At 48.8% G+C, this 24,735-nt stretch overlaps 1 protein-coding gene across 2 annotated transcripts in view; it reads left to right on the top strand.

Moving 5' to 3' along the window:
* ZFYVE26 (zinc finger FYVE-type containing 26) overlaps nt 1-24,735 on the top strand; it is a 290,489-nt gene that overhangs the window by 12,756 nt on the left and 252,998 nt on the right. For both annotated transcript variants that reach the window (XM_073637441.1, XM_073637442.1), the window contains exon 5: nt 8,814-8,941. In XM_073637441.1, coding sequence (XP_073493542.1) covers nt 8,814-8,941 — 128 coding nt within the window. The remainder of the gene's footprint in view (nt 1-8,813; nt 8,942-24,735) is intronic.

Below are 24,735 nucleotides of genomic sequence, written 5' to 3' on the forward strand. Positions count from 1 at the left end.
GGCAGACCTACTTGACTCCATCCCTCTCCTTCAAAAAGCCACAGGTTTCTTAGCGGACACCTCGGCTGAGTCAGTCCGTATCGCGGCTAGGGCAGCTGTCCTGTCCAATACTGCTCGCCGTGCACTATGGCTCAAAACATGGAGTGGGGACGTCGCCTCTAAAGTTAAGCTTTGTTCCATTCCAAGGAAAATATGTATTTGGCCCAGCCCTGGATGAAATCCTGGAAAAGGCCTCGGACAGGAAGAAAACACTTCCTGAACAGAAACAGGCTAAGAAACGTTCCTTTCAGTCTTCCCAAAGTCACCCCTCACAGTACAGAGGAAAGGGAAAATCTGGGCGCTGGAGCTATCCCAAAGGCGGCAAGGGTCGCAACATCCTTGTACCCCAGCAACAACACCAGCAAGAGGACAGACAATGACTTGGTCCGTGTAGGGGGGCGGCTTTCAAATTTTTTCCCCAGTGGCAGGCAATATCTTCTTGCCAGTGGATCCTCAATACCATCGAGGAGGGTCTTTTATTGGAATTCGAGAGTCGCCCCCCTCAGACACTGAGGGTCACGTCCCTTCCCTCTCGGGGGGGGCTCAGGATCTCCTATCAGTCGCCCTAAAAAACCTTCTGCATTCGGGAGTAGTGTCTCTAGTTCCCCCTGGTCAGGAGGGGATGGGTCACTACTCAAAAATATTCCTAATACGGAAGCCATCAGGGACCCCACGCATCATAATCAATCTGAAGTCCCTAAACCATCACATCAAATATCGACGTTTCAAGATGGAGTCTTTAAAATCAACTATTCCCCTAATAGGGAAAGACTTCGTCATGGCAACTATAGATTTAAAGGATGCGTACTACCATGTGCCGATTCATCAGTCCCACAGAAAGTTCCTGCGGTTTGCAGTCCTCAGGGACAATATAACAGTCCACTACCAGTACAACGTACTGCCCTTCGGCATCTCTTCAGCACACCGGGTGTTTACGAAGATCATGGCAGAAGTCATCGCACTCATCCAGAAACAGGGCATCTACATAATTTCATACTTGGACGACATGTTGATTGTCGCTCCCTCAGTAGCAGCTCTCAATCTTCATGTCTCTATAACCTTAAAAACCCTACGGTCTCTAGGTTGGATTCCAAACCTAAAAAATCGGAACTCCTTCCTTCATCAAGGAGAAAATTCCTAGGTGTATCTCTGGACTCCAACAAACAGATGTCCTTTCTACCATTGGAGCATCAGACAGCTCTCAGATCCAAAATCTCAAATTTCAGACGCCAAGAGAATCCAACGTTGAGAGCGACAATGTCTGTATTGGGGTCTATGACAGCTTGTATTCGGTCGGTGTTGTGGGCCCAGGCCCACTTATGGCCTCTCCAGGATCATATCCTAAGATCCTGGAACAGACAAAGAGACTCACTAAACAAACGGTGCAGGACCCCCGGTCGGATAAAAACTTCTCTTTTTTGGTGGCTAAGCTCCCGAAATCTTCAGAGGGGGGTTTCTTGGACCCAGGACCCTCTGATTACAGGAACTACTGACGCCAGTCTATGAGACTGGGGAGCTATGGTGGCCCAGATTCCCTTTCAAGGCAGATGGAGTCCCGAGATCAGTGCCAGATCTTCCAATTTCAGGGAGCTATTGGCGGTAGAAAAAACGCTCAGAGCTGCAGTCGACTTAATCCAGGGTTCTCACATCAAGATTCTCTCGGACAACGTGACCACCGTTGCCTTCCTGCGTCATCAAGGAGGTACGAAGGTACACAGCCTAAAAAGATTGCAGGCCGAATATTTTTTTGGGCAGAACGTCCTCTATCACTTACAGCAATCCACCTGAAAGGCTCAAACAACATCCAAGCAGACTTTATAAGCAAGGAATATATCTATCCAGGAGAATGGAGCCTGAATCCTCAGATCTTCCAGTCGCTGGTAGCCAAATGGGGTCTCCTCGAGTTAGATCTCTTTGCCAGTTGGTCAAACACAAAACTTCCCCTCTTCTTTTCCTTGGACAGATGAGACAAGGCCATGAATTTGGATGCATTAGCCCATCCCTGGCATTTCAGGCTCGTCTATGCGTTCCCTCCGATACCGCTGATGGCAAGAACCATCTAGAAATTCAGGATAGAGAGAGTGGCAACAGGATAGAGAGAGGGTCCGGTAATACTACCACAAGTCAACAATCTTTTCTCTCAAGGGCCCCTGTTCCATCCCAATCCTCAGTGGCTAAACCTGGGAGCCTGGTTACTGAAGCCGAGATCTTAAGATCCAAAGGTCTCTCGGAAGAAGTTATAAAAACTCTTCAACAGAGTAGGAAACCAGTAACCAACGCGATATATGGAAAAAATTCCTATCATGGTACGCTCCGGATATTCCTGACACCTCACACCCCAACATTGCTCGGAACCTTGATTTTCTACAGAGTGGATTGGAATTGGGTCTCAGACCTAGCACTCTTAAGGTGCAGATTTCAGCTCTAAGTTCCATATTCGACCAAGATTTAGCCTTTCATAGGTGGATCAAGAGATTCATAACTTCAGCACTCAGGCTTCACCCAAAAATTCAGTCTCAGGTCCCATCCTGGGATCTAAATGTGGTACTCAAGGGTTTAACTCTCTCTCCCTTTGAGCCTCTATCCTCTAGCTCAATACAGACTCTCTCTCATAAGACTGCCTTCTTAGTAGCCATCACTTCACTAAGAGTAGGAGAACTTCAGGTTCTTTCTATCAGGGAACCTTACATGAACGTGACCGAAGATAGGATTACGCTTCGCCTGGACCCTTCCTTTCTCCCAAAGGTAGTTACGGACTTCCATCGTTCCCAGGAAATCATCCTTCCCTCCTTCTGCCAGAATCCTTCCAATCCAAAGGAAGCAGAGTTCCACCTCCTAGATGTCCGCAGAGTTGTTTTTTATTATCTTCAGCAAACTGAGTCTTGGAGATTGGATGGAAACCTATTTATACAACACTCAGGGCAGAACAGAGGAAGGAAGGCAGCGAAGTCCACCATAGCAAACTGGATCAAAAAGGCAATTGGGGAAGCTTATAGCAATCAACAAATGAATCCACCGATTGCCTTAAAAGCTCATTCTACCAGATCAACTTCATGGGCCGAAAGAGCGGGCACTTCTACTGAGCAGATTTGTAGGGCAGCTACATGGTCTTCCCTTCATACGTTCTCTAAACATTATAGATTAGACTTATCATCCACTAGGGATTTAGCCTTTGGTAGGAAAGTCCTACAAGCTATTGTCCCTCCCTAATAAAATATCGTTGGCATTCCTCCAATGCTGTCGTGGAAGTCGTATTGAGAAAATAGAATTAGTCCTTACCGGTAATTCGGTTTCTAGAAGCCTTCCACGACAGCACGAATTTCCCTCCCTATGGACTTCATATAACTGTCAGGTAACCATTTTTCCAGGTGATCTTGGTAAACACTGGGGATTGACGGTGGGGAGGGGCTTTTAATCGCTCTGTGTTCCTGTCCCCCAATAGGGCGTGGACAACATCCTCCAATGCTGTCGTGGATGGCTTCTAGAAACCGAATTACCGGTAAGGACTAATTCTATTTTTTCTTTTTCACCATTTGAATGAAAAATAACCTATACATGTTTAGTATCTGAGTACTCATACTGACCTGGGGAATTATAATGGCAGGACAGTTTTGGCATTTAGTGAACATGGTAAAAACAAACAAACAACTGTTATTGCACTTTTTTTGCAATTTCACCTCACTTGGAATTTTTTTTCCTGGTCTCCAGTAAATTATATGGTAAAATCAATGGTGTCGTTCAAAACTACAACTCATCCCGCAAAAACAAGCCCTCGTGTTGCCATAGTGATGGAAAAATATAAATGTTACGGCTCTGGGAAGAAGGGGAGCGTGAAAACGGAAAATCGCGAGGTCGTTAAGTGGTTAAAGGGGATGTCTCACAATTGCATCCTATCATTTATACTGTGCCTTAGGGCTCTTTCACACGTCAGTGTGTCCAGTATGTGTAGTGACAGTTTCCACTCGTACTGAAGACGCTGACACACGCAGACCCATTCAAATCTATGGGTCTACGCCCATGTCAGTGTTTCCACGGACCGTGTTTCTGTGGGCAAAATGCTGACATGTCCGTTTTTTACATTCTGCACGGTCCGCAAAATATCTCCTGCTGAACACACACTGATGACTTCAGTGTGACACGTACCGGCGCCTGGGAATCAGTGTACAGTTAGCGCTGTTCCCAAGCGCTGGGTGCTGAATGCTGCCTTCATCATTGTCCCTTGCTCGCGCTGTGATGAGCACGAGCAAGGGACAATGTAGGGAGTATTAGCCTGCACTGAGCGGAGCTCACTGAGTGACAGTACACATCTCCTGAGCTCAGCACAGAGGCTGGAGCTGCTCATTCTCCCCGCCTCCTCTGCATCAGTGGTCAGAGGATTACAGCGGGGGACATCTCCGGACAGGTGACTATAAGGATTTTGTTATTTTTACACATGGACACTGCGGGAGCAGACTACTTCTCCTTTCGATACATTTACAACCTGGGTTTAAATATATTTGTAATCTGATTCAGGCTATGTGCCCACGATGCAGAAATGCTTCGGATTTTTTCCTGAACGTTTCTGCATCTCCCTGGCAGAAAAAAACGCATGCGGGTTATCATTGGGGAACATGGCAGGCTTTCTACCATGCTTTTTTTAAGTGTTTCTGCAGCGTTTTTGCCGCTGAGGAAACGCTTAAAACGCATCATGGGCACACAGCCTTAAATATATTTGTAATCCGATTTGTGTGTGATGCACCAGCACTAAATAGTCTTAAGATAATTTAAGTGAAGTGAGAACAATTATAGGCAAAAATTGAATTTGAGATCAAAAAACTAAAAATTGGCATGTGCATATGTATTCACTCCTTTTGCTATGAAGCCCCTAAAAATTTCTGGTGCAAGCAATGTGTAACATACCTGGCGGCGTCCTTGCATGGTGGTCCATCTCCCACTGTGCAAGAGGGCGCACTTGATCTCCTGTCCAGAATGTCTCTCTGGCTTCCCTCCATGCTGTCTGTTTGTGTCTGTTTCTGCTGCTTAAGGGCGGCGCCCGATCACTTCCTGCCTTTTGTACCTGCTGTGGGTCACTCCCCTTGTGCGTCCTCAGCCTATTGCTGTCTGTCACCTGGTATATAGCTCAGCTGCGCCCATCTATCCCTGCCTGAGCATAGTGTTTCTTTCAGTGTGTGCTTGCACTCTGAAGGTGCCAGGTCCTGTTCTGTGTTCTCTTGTCTGCCTATCCTGGAGGCTGTATTTCCAGGCCTGTCTGAACACGCTCCTAGCCTGTTCCTCCTGCCTTCTAGGGGCCGATTACCTAGACCTGTTCCTGTATCTTGTCTGACCTGTCTGAACACGCTCCTAGCCTGTTCCTCCTGCCTTCTAGGGGCCGATTCCCTAGACCCGCTCCTGTATCTTGTCTGTCCTGTCTGTACACGCTCCTTGCCTGTTCATCCTGCCTCTCTGGGGGCCGTATTCCCAGACCAGCTCCTGTATCCCGCTGCAGTGTCGGTCTCCTCCGTACACTCAGTTCCAGTCTGAACTCTCTCCTATCCTTTACCTGTTTTTCCTCTATGTCCGTTCCCTTCCTTTTTCTGCAGAGTCTGAACTTGTACCTAACTCCTGCTTGTTGTCTCTGTACTCCCGTTTGTGAGTTTGTGGTCCACTCGCTACTTCACTGCAAGTACCCTGTGGGTGTCTGGCTCTGCCTTTCCCTTCCTGTCTGTTCCGTGTGAACAGAGCCCTGTCCCCCCTACTCAGCCTAGCCTGCTCTGACTCCTCTGCCCGCTGCTCTGGCAGTCCTGTCCTGCCCTGCTTTTGCCCGCTGCTCTGGCAGTCCTGTCCTGCCCTGCTTCTGCCCGCTGCTCTGGCAGTCCTGTCCTGCCCTGCTTCTGCCCGCTGCTCTGGCAGTCCTGTCCTGCCCTGCTTCTGCCCGCTGCTCTGGCAGTCCTGTCCTGCCCTGCTTCTGCCCGCTGCTCTGGCAGTCCTGTCCTGCCCTGCTTCTGCCCGCTGCTCTGGCAGTCCTGTCCTGCCCTGCTTCTGCCCGCTGCTCTGGCAGTCCTGTCCTGCCCTGCTTCTGCCCGCTGCTCTGGCAGTCCTGTCCTGCCCTGCTTCTGCCCGCTGCTCTGGCAGTCCTGTCCTGCCCTGCTTCTGCCCGCTGCTCCGGCAGTCCTGTCCTGCCCTGCTTGTGCTCGCTGCTCCTGCAAACCCGTCCTGCTCTGTTCTTGCCCACCGCTTCGGGCGTTCCCGCTCTGCTGTGGTTGTCTACCGCATCTGCGGTTCTGTGACCCAGTCTGTACTGAGTCTTAACCTTTCTGTGCTCCAGCCCGTCCTTTCGGCCAGTACCTCCCTGCCTGCATACTCGCCTGTATCCACCCATCTGCATACCTGCCGTGTTTGCTTATATCCACCAGTCTGTGCCAGCCTAACCTGCCTGTTCCTGAGTCCCGGTGTGTACTGGGTCCTATCCCGCCTGTGTTCCTACCTGCTAGTGCCTCCCTGTCTGCACTCTAGCTGTGCTTGCCTTTACCCGCCTGCCTGCATACCAGTCGTGCCTGCCTATACCCACCAGTCTGTGTGCCAGCCTACCAGCCTGTTCCTGTATTCCCCTGTGTGGGTCAACAGCCGTGTCCGGGGTCTGTCCTGGAGTAGCACCTGGTCCCTCTGCTCGGTTCCTCCTTGGTGCACTGGCGTCGTATGCCGTCGTGCGACCCTGGTCGGATCGGGTGAATACTTAGTCACGCCCCTCCAGGCATTCACTCTCCGGCACGGTCCAGTGGAATCACTACAATCACACGCACACGCCGCTTAGCCCGGGCGTGTGCATAACAGCATAACACAATGCTCTTCATAAGTCACTTGGTTAATAAAATAAAGTCAACCTGTGTGCAATCTAAGTGTCACATGTCTGTCGGTATATACACTTTACCATTTCTGAAAGGCCACAGACACTGCACCACTAACCAAACAACACCAAGAAGACCAAGGAGACCTCCAAACAAGTCAGGGTCTAAGTTGTTGAGAAGTTCAAGTCGGGGTCGGGTTATATTTAAAAAAAAAAAATTATATTCCTACCCCCTCTCCCTGGAGCACCACCAAGTGGAAAGAGCACAGTACCGAAACAAACCTGCCAAGAGAGGGGCGACCAACCGAAACTCTCAGCTCCGGCAAGGAGTGCATTAATCAGAGAGGCCACACAGAGACCAAAGGTAAAAAGGTAACCATGAAGGAGCTGCCGATGAACCACCACAATAAGCTATACACTCCATAGAGGTGGCCTTTATGGACGAGTGGGCAGAGGAAAGCCTTTACTTGCACACAAAAATTGTAAGGCTTGTTTTGAGTTTGCCAAAAGACATTTGGTAGACTCCCCAAATGTTTGGAGGAAGGTGTTGTAGTTAAACTTTAACTGTTTGGCTCCAAACCAACACAGCTCTTCACCCCAAGAACACCATAACCCAGTGAAACGTGGTGGCAGCATCATGCTGTGGGGATGTTTTTCGGCAGCAGGGACAGGGAAAATGGTCCGAGTTGAGGGGAAGATAGATGGGGTGAAATACAGGGATATTCTTGAGCAAAACCTGGTTCAGTCAGTGATTTGAGGCTGGGACAGAGGTTCACCTTTCCAACAAGACAATGACCCAAAGGATGCTGCTAAAGCAACACTCGAGTGGCGTTAGGGGAAATGTGTAAATGTTTTGAAGTGGCCTAGTCAAAAACCCAGACCTTAATCCAATTGAGAATGTGTGGTCAGACTTGAAGATTGAGAAAACCATCTAACTTGAAGGAGCTGGAGCAGTTTTGCCTTGAGGAATGGGCAAAAATCCCTGTGGAAAGCTCAGAGACTTATCCAAAGAGACTTGTAATTGCCGCAAAAGGAGGCTCTACAAAGTACTGACTTTGTGTGGGGAATAGTTAGGCACATTGAAGTTTACAGTATTTTTTTTTCTATTTGTTGTTTGCTTCCTGATGACAAGAAAACCAAATGTTCACAGTTAAAGCTGTGTTCTTTACATGAACTGATGCAAACCCTCAAAAAAAAAACAAACAAATTCCAGGTTGTGCGGTATCAAAACGTGAAAAATGCCAAGGGGGTGAATACTTTTCCAAACCACTGTATATAATTGCGTTTTGCCTCTGCTGCATGGTCTGAACCCCAGATGAAGCGGTACAGGTGAAATGCGCATCTGGTGCAGAAGGCTACATGCATCGGAGGGATTTCGTGGTGTTGTTTGTTATTGCACTTGTTTTTTATGGTGTCGCAAAAAAATGTACTGCATGATTTTTGGTGGTCTTAGAAATCAGACCCCCAGTGATCGTCAGGAGATGGCTTTTCGTTGTCACATGAGATGGGAATCCCCCTTTTAATGTCTCTGTATAAAAGATGCTTTTGCTCATCTGATCTTCCGATGTGTACACAGAGAAATGGTCAGGAAGAAACATTCGTAAGAACGTTTGCGCGACTTTGTCCACCCATGTCAGTAATCTGCGGCCATGGGACGGGAGCCTTGAGTATCGCCTCCTATATCCCGGCATCCACAGCTCTTCTGAGCGGTGTCATTCGCATCGAGCCACAGTGATGACGTGAGGCCAGCGAATTCATAGAGGAGTCGGGGATGCTTTCAGATAGGAGGCCGTTCTCCGGGCTTCTGTCCAGCGGCCACCGATCGCTAGACCTGGTCTACGAATCTAATCGCAGTGTCTTTAATCCCAGCTTTTTATCCGAGGCCTAGCTATGCTAATTACGTAATTTCTACATTTTAACATGTTCTTCTCCACTTTTATTTTATAATTAGGAGAAGCTCAGGAACTCTGTGATACAGAAAGGGCAGTCCTCAGTTTATTCCATGCCCAGGAGCGACCATGGAAGAAGATCTATTTCTACAGTCTCTGTACAGGCAAACACTTCTTGGAGCAAATTCTGGTCAGTGATGTTTCCCTTCATTAGTACATAGTCTACTAGCAAAACCTTAATACTGAAAATACCCTCTCTGTTTGTGGTGTGTGATACGACAGATGGTGTCTTTTCTGTGCTGCTGGGCCACTCAAGACCTCCAAAATGTTGAAGGGAACCTGTTAAACGATTCACGCTGCTTTAATCTCTTATTTCACATAGCTTCCCTCATTGTGGGCATCAAGATTTTAGGGATAGCAGTGTTTAGTAAGGGCAGATCCTCCTCCTGCTTCTCCTTGTCCAGCTCAGCTGGTAAAAGCCTTCTCTCGCACAGTCCCTTGGGGGACACAGGACCTTGGGTTTATGGCTTTTCGCACTTGTAACAGAATACTAGCTAGGTATGTTTGCTCCTCCTGCAGCCATGGAACTTATCAGTGTGCAGGTTGCAATAGACCAAGCAATTGTACGTTAAAAAACCTGCTATAAATATATTGAACAGTGACCGTAAAAGAACAGAAGAACCCTCTAGTAGAGGGCAGTCACAGCTGAAGAGAAACTAGGTGGGTACTGTGTCCCCCCCAGACTTTTCTCATTCATAGTATTGGGAGATACTGAACTGGGAGGCTCATCACCGGTTGAAAAGTGTTGGCTCCGCTTGGTGTGCCATACCCTCTCCTAGGACAATAGGCAGCTTAGTTTTTTATCATTGTGTCCATAGGTGGCAAGCACAACCTTCATCAGTCTGCTACCCAGTTGGTTCATATGGCTTTCTCTGTTTTGTTTTTTTTTTCCTCTCGATGGTGCAGAGCTCACTATCCCAGGTCGCACTCGACTTATTCGCCAGTCATCCATCCAAATCCTGGGTTCACTTCTGACTCAGTCTGGGCTGGTTACTAAGCTTGCTTCAGCCATGCTGGATCTTATCTGGACAGTGAGGAACACCCTCCAAGTCTAGAACAAGTTTGCCTCTCCTTCCAAGTAAGCAGGTACTTTGTTACTACCGCTTTTACCAGCCACGAAAAGTTTGATGATCTTCTTGCTAAACAATGGAAACAGCTAGACAGGCACGCTGTAATTTTATGTTACCAAATGGACTACATCTGCCTTGCTTTACGTTATGCTTTTGCAGCAAGACCTGCTCAATTTGGGTTAACCCACCTTGTTTTCTCTTCTCATTTGCTACATGCTTCTAAACTCCTTTTTGTGAGGCTTTTCTTGACTCCGCAAAACCTAGCGCCACAGCCAATTCTGTGACCGTTAATCGCTCCACTTGTCTCCGATCCTGGTCTGCAGACCCGGCATCCAGAAAGGCCCTCACTGAGCTCATGACAAGCTCTAGACAAGATCATCAAGAATACTACAGGGGGTAAAACACTCTATTAACATGGAGAAAAAAGTTACAAAGGAGTTTAATTGGAAAAGTAAAAAAAAAAAAATTATTCATATATATTTAAAATGGATCCAATATTAAAAACATTGATAGACCGGAATGGTTGGTTCATCAAAAATACCAACAATAAAGACAGAAAAATGCAAATAACCCAGAAAAAAAAACAAAGAACATCCCCAAAGATCTAGATTACATACAGTACAATCACATATCTGTTGATTTAGACAAAATGCAACCTCACAAAGTCAGCACATATTATCAGTAGTCATAGCCATGTGGCTAGTGTAATCTTACCCTTTTGGCAGTGATACACCTCCTAATTAATAAAATGCAGACCCCCGACGTACGTTTCGTATTCTTTTTCAAGGGGTAGTGATTAGTGTTGAGCGAGCACTAAAATGCTCAGGTGCTCGAAGCTCGGGCCGAGCTCACTGTGATACTCGGGTGCTCGACCTGAGCAACGAGCCCAATGTTAGTCTATGGGAGACCCGAGCATTTTTGCGGCGGCTCCTCCGGCAGTCTGTAGAAAGCCTAAAAAGTGCCCAAAACGATAGTGACAGTGCTCAAAAGACATGGGGACAGCATGGGGATCGCCCCAGGAAGCATTTCTGACCCCCAGGTCACTGCTGTCAACAACGTGGTCAGAGATATTAAGCCACTTTTACGGGCTCACAATAACACATTCAAAAACGAAACTGAAACTGTTTTCCTGTGAAATATGTTAAGCAATTTCTTTTCCAGGGTAAAGACTTGTGTATAAGGTAAAATAAATAGCCCAAAACAAAAATACTCCTCCACACCTTGGGCTATGTTCACAAGTAGGATTTTTCATGCGTTTTTGCACTTTTGTATTGCTTTCAACTGTGACAAATGCATTCACCGGGAAATGTCATTTTAACATTTTACAATCTTATCTGGCCATGTGCTGTGTGACACATGCATACAGTGCTGAAAAGACATGGGAACAGCATGGGGAAGACCCCTGGAAGCATCTCTGACACCGAGGTCACTGCCTAAAAGTGTGCCCATTAGAAGTCATCCTTGCCGCATCAGAAGATGCAGACTTGCAACTATCACCGTGCAAGTCCTTGTCCCAGGGCAGTGTTCAATTGTACCTCCCCCATTCCTTGCAATGCAAGCGCAAGTATGCAGCCAACCACCCACCCACCCGCAGGCTGCAATACTATACTGCTAGCTTGCACTTGAAATGGTGCCTTTTAGTTTTGAGGAGGTCGAAGCTGGCCACTACCTCATGGCTGCTTGGGCAGCGAGGTGTCCACGCTCGGTGCCCCGCCGCCCCGCGGCCGGGTGTCCACACACGGTCCCCAGCCGCCCCGATTTCTCCGTGGAACATCCCCACACACTTTTTTCTTAGCCCGGCCTGCTTTAGGGCAGCATTGGATGAGCTCACCAGAGAACCCGACTCCTCCGGTGGGCCCTGGCTTCTCCATCAGGGGAGATGAGAGTGCCAAGGTGAGGAGCATGATGATGATGATAGAAGTTAGCATCTGCTTTGTTTTCTTGGAATGCAAGTGCATGTATGTAGTAGCGGCTAGGCCTGAGTTGGTCAGTGTTTTGGCGCATATCCTACCTTCTCCGAGGATTGCTGGATGTTTTCCTGCTACTATCCCAGTTCTATGACTCCCGTTAAAACAAAGCTTCAGGTGTTAAATGATGGATGAGGTGGTGGCAAAGGAGAAAGAGCAGGAGGAACAGGGACCATTCACATCAATATCAGGCCAGTCAACCATATATGTCTTGTAGGATATGTTTCTGTAACAAAAGGAGCGGTTCGACTACACAGTTATAGGGCATACAGTGAGTGCAATGCCTACCAAAAATTTCGAGGCACTCCAATGCCCCTTGGAAATGACATGGAGGTCAGAGGGCCTTAACTAAACCGGTTTTTCCATTTATAGCAACTGGGTCTCCTGTACACTGTTGGCCTAAGCAGTGAATGGAAGGCTTTCCAAAAATTATGAGGAACTGCAATGCCCCTTGAAACAGACGTGGATTACAGCTTACTAAAAACCTTCTACCCTTTATTGGGGAGTGGGTCTCCCTTAGTTTTCGCTTTTGCATTGAAAAGCAAAAGCTGCCTAAAATTAGGAGGAAATGCAATGCCCGTTGGAAGAGTCGTGGAGGTTAGAGGCAATTAAAAACATTTCAATGCCCCTTGAAAGAGCTGTGGAGTTCAAAGTGGCTTAAGAAGACTCTTTTAATGCCCCTTTGAAGAGACGTGTAGGTCCCAGTAGCTTAACAAGACGCTTTTAATGCCCTTAGGAAAAGTGGTGGAGGTCCCAGTAGCTTAACAAGACCCTTTTAATGCCCCTCAGAAGAGACGTGGAGGTCAGAGTGGTATAGCAAGACGGTTTTAATGCCCCTTACAAGAGCCATACAGTACAGCATCTTAAAAATATTATTCCCATTATTGGGCAGTGGGTCTCCCACAGTCTTTGCTTATGTCTTCCAATCAAAAGCTGCCAAAAATAAGGACGGAGGAACTTTCACTAATGTCAACACGGACCACGGTCACCCTGGTGGTATAGTGGTGGTGGAGGCTGAGGATAAGGAGAAGAACATAAAACAGCCGAAATGAGGAAGCGTATACCCATGTGTGGGTGTGAAGCGGTGCATGTGAATACACCTCCCGAAATAACACAGTGGATTTGACTTTGTTACTCTGCTGTCATTTGGTGGTGATGAGAAGTCTGGCCCAATCCAGCCCTTGTTCATTTTGATAAGGGTCAGCTTGTCAGCATTGTCAGTTGACAGGCGAGTGCGCTTATCAGTTATAATTTCCCCAGCGGCACTAAAAACACGCTCCGATAACACACTAGCGGCAGGGCAGGCCAGGACCTCCAAGGCATACAGAGCGAGTTCATTCCAAGTGTCCAGCTTGGATACCCAATAATTAAAAGGCATCGAGGAATCACGGAGGACGCTGGTACGGTCGGCAAGGTACTCCCTCACCATCTTTTGAAACTTTCCACTCCTTGTGAGAGTACTGCGCGCCGGAGGGTCTGAGAAAACTGTCCCAGAACGTTGACAGTGTTCCCCTGCCTCTGCTGGATTGGAGTTGCCTCTCTCTCGCTTGTACGCTTTGGTTGGTCAACGAACTGTGACCTCTGCCGCTAGCGTGTTCAGATGGGAATTTTTTTAACAGTTCTGCAGCAAGGACCTTCTGGTACTGGCCCATTTTTGTAGACCTCTCCACCTCAGGAATACAGCCTACCTGCCTGATATCTGGGATGGATATTAGTCCTGAGAAGGACTGTTTGTTTGATTTGGTTGGCTTTAGAGACCCTACACTAACTTTTTTGCAGGATAAATCTCTCCCTAGCTCAGCAGCGCTGTCCCTACACTGTCTAATCCGGAGCGACTGTGTCCAAGATGGCGGCGCCCGGTTTAAATACTCGAGGTGATGCTGTTCGGCCAGCCAATCACTGTAATGCCCACAAACAACATGGCTGCGGCATTACAGTGACTGGCTGGCAATCCCTGCATGTTCATTGGCTTTGTAAAGAGCGCCAAACATGCAGGGAGGGGACCCTAGCTCCCGCCCGAGTAACCCGGAAATGCTCGGTGCTCGCCGAACATCCCGAGTAGTGAGATGCTCGGGCGAGTACCGAGCAGTGTCGAGCATGCTCGCTCAACACTAGTAGTGATGAATGGTAAGGCAGCAGTTCTTTCTATGGCCTTTTTAAGCATGTGACCAAAGTCCAATGTGCATATTGCAGCCGATCACCAAGGGGTAGTGATGAAATAGTAAGACTGTAGTAACTTTCAGGACCTTTTAAGCATGTGACCAATCACCATACCGACCGTCGGCGCATGCGCCAACACCCGCAGCGCCATCCACACGTCCAGGGCTGTCAGGGGGAGTAGTGTTCATGGACGGGAGCGAGGACGTGTTGCCCAGGCTCCCGGTCACGCGTACACCCACCTAAAGACGCCAGAGCACGAGCGGAGGCAGCAGGCGGGTAGAGGCGCATGTGCACACCGAAAGGAGGGCTAGGTAAGTATACTGAATTCTATTATTTACAGGAGCCATACTCCTCATTGGACCATAACACACAGAAAATACAGGCCAAAATCAAGCACTATATGGCCACAGGACAAAAAGGCCACACATCCCATTGATAAATCATACTAGATGGTGGCCCGATTCTAACGTATCGGGTATTCTAGAATATGTATGCGGCCGACCGGGCGCAATCAGCAGAGCGGTGTTTAAATTTGGCGCCAAAATCGCTGATTGGTCGCGGCCGGCTACCAATCGGCGAACCGTGTTAGTGAGGACCGGAGAGCGTGTTTAAATTTGGCGCAAAAATCGCTGATTGGTCGCGACCGCCGGCAACGACCAATCAGAAGAGCGGTGTTTAAATTTGGCGCCAATAAATTTGGCGCCATCTCCCGGCTGCATCGCCACTGACCTCTGTGCAGAGCGGTGTTTAAATTTGGCGCCAATATCGCTGAAGTTCTGACCCTCCATCTCCAGAGGCAGCTTTAATCAAGCCATGCCCCAAGGCTGCAAAGTCCTCCACTTCCAGGTCTTTCACCACATTGTCTTCTCTGAACTCAAAATACCTTGGTTATGAGAATATCTTCTCTCCGTGAAAGAGATTTGAGTTAATGCTGAGTTAGGTGTGGTATCTCTTGGTTACATAATAAATTTTGCTTCCTGGCCCTCAAACATTTTTTTTTTTTGCTTCATTCTTCTCCGCAAGTTCGTCCTCACCTCACGCCTCTGCTTTCTTCCGAGCCATCCGCGACCATTAGCTCCAAGGTGTCACCCAAGGTGAGGGAAGGTACAAGTGTACAACGACGGGAAGAGAGGGAAGGGAGCCAAACAACTAGGGAAAGGGGGAGTGGAGACCCCCTAGGCAGATCTAATATCACCCTGACTACCCTATCGTCCCTAAATAGGTTCCGCGCCTATCGCTGAGCAGGAAGCCTAATCCCTGAATGTCCCTAGAGCTAGGCCCTAGGTAGGGGGAGGGGATGGGGTGAACACTAGTCAGGCCCCACTGTAACTAAAGACGACAAGGTAAGCAAACAATGGGGATACACTTAGCTTGAGAAGATACCAGAGAGATAACACCAACTGTCCTCCAAGGGAAGTCCAAGAAGAAGCTAGCCAACTACTAGCACTCCAGGCATGGACAGAGGAATATAGAACGATCACCGGTGACTCTCTGGAGACAGGTTTTTAACTGTCAAGCAAGGGTGTGTCAATTAGCAGCAGAAGGTGGAGGTCGCTGCTGGGTTCTAAAGGGAGAAGGATATCACTACCCTACAGAGATGTGCGGGTCAAGAAGGCGTCTGCAATGCCAAGAGCAGTGACCTTCTACAGCCGGATCCAGAGCGACTGCTACACTTGATACACTCATGACACGAGGGGTTTTTGTTCTCCTTCCAAATGCAGAAGAGGTTTTAGGGATCCTACTAAAACCTGTCCTCAGTTCCTATAAAGGACCGCTTGGTCCATTCTTGGATTTGTGCTGTTCAGAAGATTTCGCATGGAGCTCCTTTGATCTGTATTTACGTCACTGGAGCCAGGAGATTTCCTCTCTCTTCTTTAATCTTAACTCGGCATGTATCTTCACATCCCCACAACCAGGTCCCACCAGCAATTTCTTCACTTCACTGTTGGTTCTCTTCTTTTACAGTTTGTCACACTAACTTTTGGGCAAGCGACATCTCACAGGGTCTTCTCCCAAAGTTCTCATTCCTCTCGTTGTACAGCTCCATCCATGCCCGAGGGGTAACAATCTTTGCCTATTAGAATAATCTTTTGGTGAAGACCACGTCCATGGAGGAGAATCTGTCTGATGTCCAAATCATCTTCTTTTGGGTCATCAAGCTAACAAGCCATATCTGAAACTTAGAATTTCTAAGCAAGACCTTAGACACCTGGGTGGGTAGAGACCCTCTTACCCCAGACTAGCTCTCCCTTCTACAGTGTTTTGTTTTTCATTGGAAATCTTGTGCTCTGTCTGTTTTTGCATGAGGATCCTGGGAATGATGTTCCCAGTCTTCGAGGCGATGCCCTTCGCTAATTTCGTACCCTTCCACTACAACATTCCACTCTGTCCCTCTAGTTCAGTGGTCTCCTTGGATTATTGCATCCGGTTTGGGATATGTTCACACATGTTTTTTTTTTTTTTTTTACGTCCCAAATCTGCAGCAAAACGGATTTCTGGCCGGTAATCAGCTGCATCAAAAACGCAGGTTTTGCTGCTTTTTTTGGTGTTTTTTTTTTGCAGAATTGTCTCTTGTTCATGCTTTGTCTTTTATGCGTGTACATTAAGTTCAGTGAAAAAAAAAAAAAAATCTCATTCTGGTTTTGGCATAACAGTGGGGGAGGTGAATTGTTTAGGAATAGTTCAACTAACAAACTCAATGCACTGTCAGTGTGTATGACACTATTTACTTTTCGCACTATGGGGTCTGCCACTCAGTTTGCACAGGCATTGTTAAATGTTACACATCCCTGGGCCACAGGTGTTGTTCAATCTCACAAGTAGCTCAGCTAATATTTCCAATTTACACATCACTAACTTAATTGAACACTCCTTATGCAAACTACCATCTCTGTGACCAAGACGAGATGGTAAAATCACAAAAATAAAATGTTTCACATACTGTTTTACTTGCTTATTTTCACTAAAAACGCAGCAAAACCTTTTCACACATCCTGTATTTTTCAGCGTTTTTCACTACCCATTACTTCCTATGGGTGAAAAATTGCTGAAAGAAGTGATGAGCTCTATTTTCCAAAACCCAACCAAAATACGCAGCAAAAAAACAAGATATGTGAACGGAGAATTCAGGTTTCTCATAGACTTTGCTGGTAGAGCAAAACGCAGCTGAAAATTTGCATAGAAATCTGCAGCAAAATACGCTGAAAAACCAAACGTGTGTGAATATAGCCTTACTGTCTGTCCACAAAGACCTTCTTTGCTTCCACTCTGCATTCTGGCCGATCCCTTCTTCTCCAGTGACAGGTGTTAATGACTGATGCCAGTCTCTGGAGCTGGGTAACTGTATTTAACCATCACGCTACTCCGGTTGTCTGGTCTCTGGAGCAGTCCTGTCTCATGATCAACCTTCTGGAATTGCGAACCATTTTTGTGACATTCTCTCATTGGTCAACCTTTCTAACCAACCGCCGGTTTCGAGTGCAGACCGACAACTTGACTACATTGGCCTACCTGAAACAGGAGCCTCTTAGTCAGGAAAGAACCCACCAGGATTTCTTTATAGCTACATTGGGGTATATGGGCTCAACAGGCCCACCAGAGTTGTGTGAGGCTGGCTTAGAGGTGGAAAGAACGAGCTCAGAGAGTCAATAGAGTACACGCATACAAGTAGTGTTCAGCCTAAGATTCCACTTTAAGTGCGGAAGGGGTGTATATACCCCCTTGATTAGAAAGGGCTTTATTCCAACAAGCATGAACTTGTTTGTGTGGTTCAGAGATAGTTGTCGAAGTGTCTATTTCGATCCAGAATCTCATGGACTTGGAATGTGTAGAGGAAAGGTTTTTGGGTAAAAGTTCCGCGTGATAGATTTTAGAGCATAAAATGGGTGCTGAGAAGACCAAATGGATTCTGACTTCCCACAGGTACAACGGTAACCATGGGGTGTATGCTAGGAGGCAGACGCTAGGCAAAAAAATAATTAAATAATTAGTTCTTCCTCAACAGTATATACCGACTGACTGGCGCAAAGCTTGTCGGTTTTAGCTTAGTGTCAGTAGGAGGCAGACGCCTGGCTCTGATCCCAGATCAATCTTTTCATTTTCAGGTCTCCCTATTGTGTTTATTACTTTTTTCCCTTTTCTCTTTCAGATGCCTCTCTATGGGGTAACCGGGTGTAATTTCTTACCCTGTTTTCCTGCACACAAGCGACCTAGAGAACAGTGTGGTGTCGCCCACATCATCCACTCTTGGGTCAGCTGAGCAGGACCTTATCCCCTGTCACTTCACTGTGCTTCAGGGTGATTCCCGGTGGTCGGTCCTTGCCTGTTCCCCAGCCTTCTCCTCCGAGCACTTCCTAGTGACCCCCCCCCATTCCCCTTTAGGGGGTCGACAGTCTTCTGTACCATCTCGGACCATGACAGTGCGGTTTTTCTCCTCCCATGAGAGCGAAAGTCTCTCCTTTTTCCCAGGGCTGGTTCACACCCCTTCCAGTGTGCGCCACCTTATCAGCGTGCAAGAACCCTCGCCCGAACCTTCTTACCTATAACAGCGCTCCTTTCTGACAGCCACTCCATGCTTTCGGTGGGCCTCCAAATCAGTGTGCGAGGAGCCTATTGGTGGACAGCCCCATATCTGCAGTTAACCAGACCCTTAACATTGAGGAGGAGTGTGTCGCCACCCCTCAGGACCACTCGGTCTCATTCAAAAAGGTAAAACGTCTTTCTCGGACATTCTCCAATTACAAGGAGTTTGAGGGAATCTTTACAAAACAATGGGAACATCTGGAAAAAAGTTTCCTTAGTAGAAAACAATTGGATATCTTGTATACCTTTAGTCGAGATTTTAACAAGTGGACCGTCACCGACCGTGGATCCGCCAGTCTCTTCTGTCCGCCAAAATGGTTGTCTCTGCCTGATGGCTCCTCTCTCAAGGACTCCACTGACACAGATTGAAGATCTAGCCAAATCAGCCTTTGAGGCTGCTGGCACGTCCCACTGTCCCGTCTTCGTTTCCCCATGGGTAGCCAAGTCAGTTTTCACCTGGGTAAGACTCCTCCGTTAGGGCATCTTATCAGCTGCCTGACCTTGCAGGCCAAAATCGCTTATGTAGGAAAATACTTAACGCGTTCCTGGACACTGCCAATTGTTCAGCCTGTGTCACTAGCAATATCGTTGCCATGCAAAGAATTCTCTGGTTTAAGGCTTGGAACGCGGACCCAGTTTCCAGGAAGTCCCTTACCAATCTCCCTTTTCAGGGTTCTAGACTTTTTGGGTGTAAGCTGGATCAGCTCTTCTCGGATGCTACCGGCGGTAAGAGCACCTCCCTTCCTCAGTCTAAGCCTAAACACACTTTCAACAGGAGACATTCCCTTCAGTTTCTTCCCTTTTCTTAACTACTTTTACCAACATGACTGTTCTTCCGCCCAGCAGGAAAGAAGGAAGCCGTTGTTCAAGCCCACTCCTAACAGGCGCGCAAAAGGCCATTCTTCAAAGCCCTCAGGGTCCCGCTGTAATAGATCTGTAATAGATTCTCTTCTGCATGATGGGTCACTCCCACCTGGGAATTCTCCCAGGGTGGGTGGTCATCTTCTCCTTTTCCGGGACGCGTTCCTTTCCGTAGTCGACGACGCCTGGGTAAGAGAGAGAATTCCCGCCCCTCCAAGGCTTCCATCTCAGGTCCCAGGCTTCTTTCAAGCCATCTCCTCTCTGGGCAGGAGTCATCGTACCAGTTCCTTCTCAAGAACGCTTTTCAGGTTTTCATTCCAACCTTTTTGTTCCAAAGAAGGGATGGTTCTCTCCGTCCGATTCTGGACCTCAAGCGTCTCAACAAACGGGTCAGTCTGTCACTTCAGGATGGAATCCCTCCCCTCGGTGATCGCCTTTATGGAACCAGAGGAGTTCCTCTGCTTTGGACAGGATGCCTACCTTCACATTCCGATTTGTGTCCCACATCAGAACTTTCTCTGATTTGCATTTCAGGGGGAACACTACCATTTCATAGCCCTCCCCTTCGGCCTAGTCTCTGCCCCCAGAGTGTTCACAAAGATGATGGCAACCGTCATGGCCAATCTTCGATCCAAGGGGAAAGTAATTATCCCCTATCTGGATGATCTCTTGAAAAAGGGTCCGTCCTTCCGAGACTGCTGCCAGAGCCTTCATATCACCCTGGACACTCTAGCCCATCTTGGCTGGATAGTCAACACAGCAAAATTTTTTTTGATTCGGTCTTCACCCCTAATATTCCTAGCATGTTGTTCAATACCTCTCGCGACAGAGTCCTCCTTCCATGGGAGAAGATCTCAACTCTCCATCTGAGGATTCGTTCTCTAAGATGCCCATCCCCACACTATCTTCGGCTTTTCATGAGTGTACTGGAGAAGATGATTGCCATTAAAGCAGTGCCATTTGTTCCATCCCCCCTTTCCCCTTCAGCTAACCCTCCTGTCATCTTGGGACAAGAGGATCTCTTCCCTGGACTGTCCCATTCTTCTGCCACTTCGTGTGAGGCAGTCGTTGGCATAGTTAATTCCCTCCCCATTTGATTTGGGAGATCATGCCTTCCTCTCTATTGGCTTGTTGTCACGACCGACCACAGTCTCCTCAGATGGGGCACGGTCTTCCTTCATCATACAGTGCTGGAAGTCTCCCCTCCCATCAATCTTCTGAAAATCAGGGCCATCTACCTCTCCCTTCTCCACTGGCAGGATCTCCTAGCAGGACATCCAGTTTGCAGTTAGTCAGACAACGCCACGGCCATAGCATAAATAGACCTCCAAAGCGGAACATGCAGCAAATTCGTTATGACGGAGGTCTTACTGATTTTGGTTTGGGCCAAGTGGCACGTGCCAGCGATATCGGCAGTTCACATTTGGGGGTGGACAATTAGGTCGCCAACTTCCTAAGTCGTCAGGGACTCTCTTCAGATGAGTGGTCTCTCAACCCCTACGCGTTCGATTAGATCTGAGATGGGGCACCATGGTAATCCCTTGGTCTCCTTTTCAGCTTTCTTACCTCTTTTCACCTCTCCCACTGATCTCGAGAGCCATCAAGAAGATCAAGGCAGAGGGAGTCCCAGTAATCCTGGTGGCTCCAGACTGGCTCAGAAGAGCCTGGTACGCAGACTTGGTCAATCTGCTAGCACAGTGGTCCCCAACCTTTTTTGCACCAGGGACCGGCTTGAAGCAAGATCATTTTTCCATGGCCCAGCAAGGAGGGGGTGGGGTGGGCGGGGCTTTGGTCATATGGGGGCGGGGTAATGGAGGGATTTGGAGTTTAGTGCATACTTATCATATAGTGTAGACCAGGTCCCCGCCAGGAGCTATGCCAGGAGCCCCACATAATGTGCTGTGCCAGGAGCCGCATCACTGAGGCCCCATCACGCCCTGCAGCAGGACAGGGCAGCTGTCCTGACAGCTGCTGTTCAGCTGCATTTACTTCATCCCAGGGGCGGACACACTGTAGTGGGCCCCTGTGCAAGAAATTTTTGGGGGCCCCCCCCCCCGCCCTTCATAAGGCAACAAAGTTATGTAAACATAACCCCCCCATGTGCATCTCTCACCCCCCCATGTGCAGCTCACCCCCGTGCATCTCTCATCCCCCCCCCGTGCATCTCTCATCCCCCCCGTGCATCTCTCATCCCCCCCGTGCATCTCTCATCCCCCCCGTGCATCTCTCATCCCCCCCGTGCATCTCTCATCCCCCCCGTGCATCTCTCACCCCCCCGTGCATCTCTCACCCCCCCGTGCATCTCTCACCCCCCCGTGCATCTCTCACCCCCCCGTGCATCTCTCATCTCTCCCCTCCCTCCCATGTGCATCTCTCATCTCTCCCCTCCCCCCATGTGCATCTCTCATCTCTCCCCTCCCCCCCATGTGCAGCTCTCATCTCTCCCCTCCCCCCATGTGCATCTCTCATCTCTCCTCTCCCCCCCCATGTGCATCTCTCATCTCTCCTCTCCCCCCCATGTGCATCTCTCCCCTCCCCCCCATGTGCATCTCTCATCTCTCCCCTCCCCCCCATGTGCATCTCTCATCTCTCCCCTCCCCCCCATGTGCATCTCTCATCTCTCCCCTCCCCCCCATGTGCATCTCTCATCTCTCCCCTCCCCCCCATGTGCATCTCTCATCTCTCCCCTCCCCCCCATGTGCATCTCTCATCTCTCCCCTCCCCCCCATGTGCATCTCTCATCTCTCCCCTCCCCCCCATGTGGATCTCTCATCTCTCCCCTCCCCCATGTGCATCTCTCATCTCTCCCCTCCCCCCATGTGCATCTCCCATTCCCCCCACTCCTAGTTAATTGTATTTAAAAAAAAAATAAAACTTGTTATACTTACCCCCATGCGATCCCTGCAGAATCCTGGCGCTCGTCCAAATCGCTGACACCAGGTTCTCCTGACTTCCGGCCATGTGACGGCGCCGTCACATGACCGGAAGTCAGGGGAATCATGAAGGTGCTGCCGCAGCAGCGCAGCGCAGCGCTAAGATGTTCCGGACCCGGCGCTTAGCATGTGGCCGGGGGCCCCATGAGGAGAGAGTCGCACAAGAGGGAGGCTCCGAGGGGGCTCCTACCGGCCGGGCCCCATACTGGAGTCAGGGCAGTCATGCCCTGATGGCGGCCCTGCTGGAGGCTGGAGGGGCCCCCTCTCCCCGCGGACCGGCTGAAAAACCCCAACGGCCCGGTCCTGGTCCGCGGACCGGCGGTTGGGGACCTCTGTGCTAGCAGACATACCCTGTAAACTTCCAAACTGGCCAGACCTACTCTATCAGAGCCCCCTCTTCCACCAGAATTCTCGGTCTTGAATTTAATGGAATGACTGTTGAGGCCACGGTTCTGACGGAAGCAGATTTTTCATACCAGGTCATACCGACCATAAACAATGCTAGAAAGCCTGCATCCTCACGCATTTATTATTGGACTTGGACGGTCTTTTTTTGAAAGTGTGATGACAACCATTTCTGCTCCAGGTCTTTTTCTCTTCCATCCATCTTCGCTTTTCTCCAGTCGGTTCTCTACTCCGGGCTTTCTGTCAGTATTCTCAAGGGTCAGATCTCTTGCCCCCAGTTCAACACCTTCCTCCAGGAAGTTGCTCGCCTGGCGCCACCATATCATCCTCCTGTAGAACCGTGGGACCTTAATCTGGTCTTAAGCGTTCTTCAGCAACCCCCCTTCGAACCCATTCAGGACATCACGTCGTTCTTCCTTTCCTTAAAGGTTGCCTTTTTGGTAGCCATCACGTCAATCAGAAGAGTTTGAATTTAGCAGCCCTCTCTTGTCGTTCTCCATTTCTCGTTTTTCCATCAGGACAAGGTGGTCTTCAGACCAGTTCGTTCCTTCCAAAGGTAGTCTCCTCATTCCATATCAATGAAGACCATGGTTCTGCCTTCTTTCTGCCCATCTTCGGTTCATCCCCCTTGAAAGATCCCTTCACAAACTGGACCTGGTCAGAGCTCTACGTGTTTACCTATCAAGGACCGCTTCTTTCAAATGTTCTGACGCCTTGTTTGTCATCCCTGAAAGTCTTCGCAAGGGTCTCCCCGCTTCAAAATCTACCATCGCCCTCTGGATTCGCTTGGCTGTACTGGAGTTATATCTTGTTAAAGACAGACCACCCCTTCCGGGAGTAAGGGCTCACTACACCCGCACGGTGGGGGTCCTCCTGGGCTTTTTGCCACCTGGCCTCTGCAACCCTGGTGGGGCCCTGGTCATCTCTTAACACTTTTGTGAGGTTCTACAGAGTATATGCCTACACTTTGGCTGGTTGCTGGCCTAGGAAGAAAGGTCTTGCAAGCGGCGGTCACCCACTATCTAACCTAATTAGTCAGTTATTCTGTTCCCTCCCTTGGGACTGCTTTAGGACGCATCATGGTTACCTTTCTCCCCCAATGAAGCAATTCAAGAAAGAGGGTTTTTTGGTATTCACCGTAAAATCTTTCTCTGAGCCTTCATTGGGGGACACCGCTCCATCCCTGGTATGTTGGGCCTCTACATAGTTGAGTTGGTTGTTGCTTCTCCTACTACTTTTTTCACTAACTGATCTCTGAGCCAACCAGGTGTGTACTGCTGAGGCGCTAATTTTTTTTTTTTCCTAGTGTCAGCCTCCTAGCGCGCTGATTGCATGGCGTGTCAGGGAAGGGGGTGTGCCCATAGGTGAAGACCCTACGAGAAGCCGGGAACTAAATTTATTAGGGCCGTGAATCCACTAACGTGATGCATTGGAGTAGCTGATTGCAAACTCATACAATGCACCCCTGCTGCCTTGGAGAGGAACGGTGGGGGAGGGGAGGGGGACAGTATCTGATTTGTGAGTCCCGACTCCTTCTTCTCATAAACGAGGACGGCATCAGAATCCCCCGGGTGAGAAGGAAGGGCATCACTGGAAAAAAATGGGCATCTTCCTTCCCGCACTGTCATGGTCCGAGATGGTGCAGAAGACTGTTGACCCCCTAAAGGGTGATGGGGGTGGGGGTGGGGGGTCACTAGGAAGTGAACATAGTCTTCCTCCCCACCAGCTCCGAGGAGAGGGCTGGGGAACAGGCAGGGACTGACAACAGGGAATCACCCTGCAGCACAGTGAAGTGACAAGGGTGCCTGCCCAGCTGACCCGAGAGTGGATGATGTGGGCGACACCACACTGTTCTCTTGTGTGCAGGAAAACAAGGTAAGAAATTATACCCGGTTACCCTATAGAGAGGCATCTGAAAGAGAAAAGGGGAAAAAAGTAATAAAAACA

Source organism: Phyllobates terribilis, unplaced genomic scaffold (assembly GCF_046119375.1).
Source record: "Phyllobates terribilis strain yellow unplaced genomic scaffold, ASM4611937v1 Scaffold_6__1_contigs__length_29720123, whole genome shotgun sequence".
Lineage (NCBI taxonomy): Eukaryota > Metazoa > Chordata > Amphibia > Anura > Dendrobatidae > Phyllobates > Phyllobates terribilis.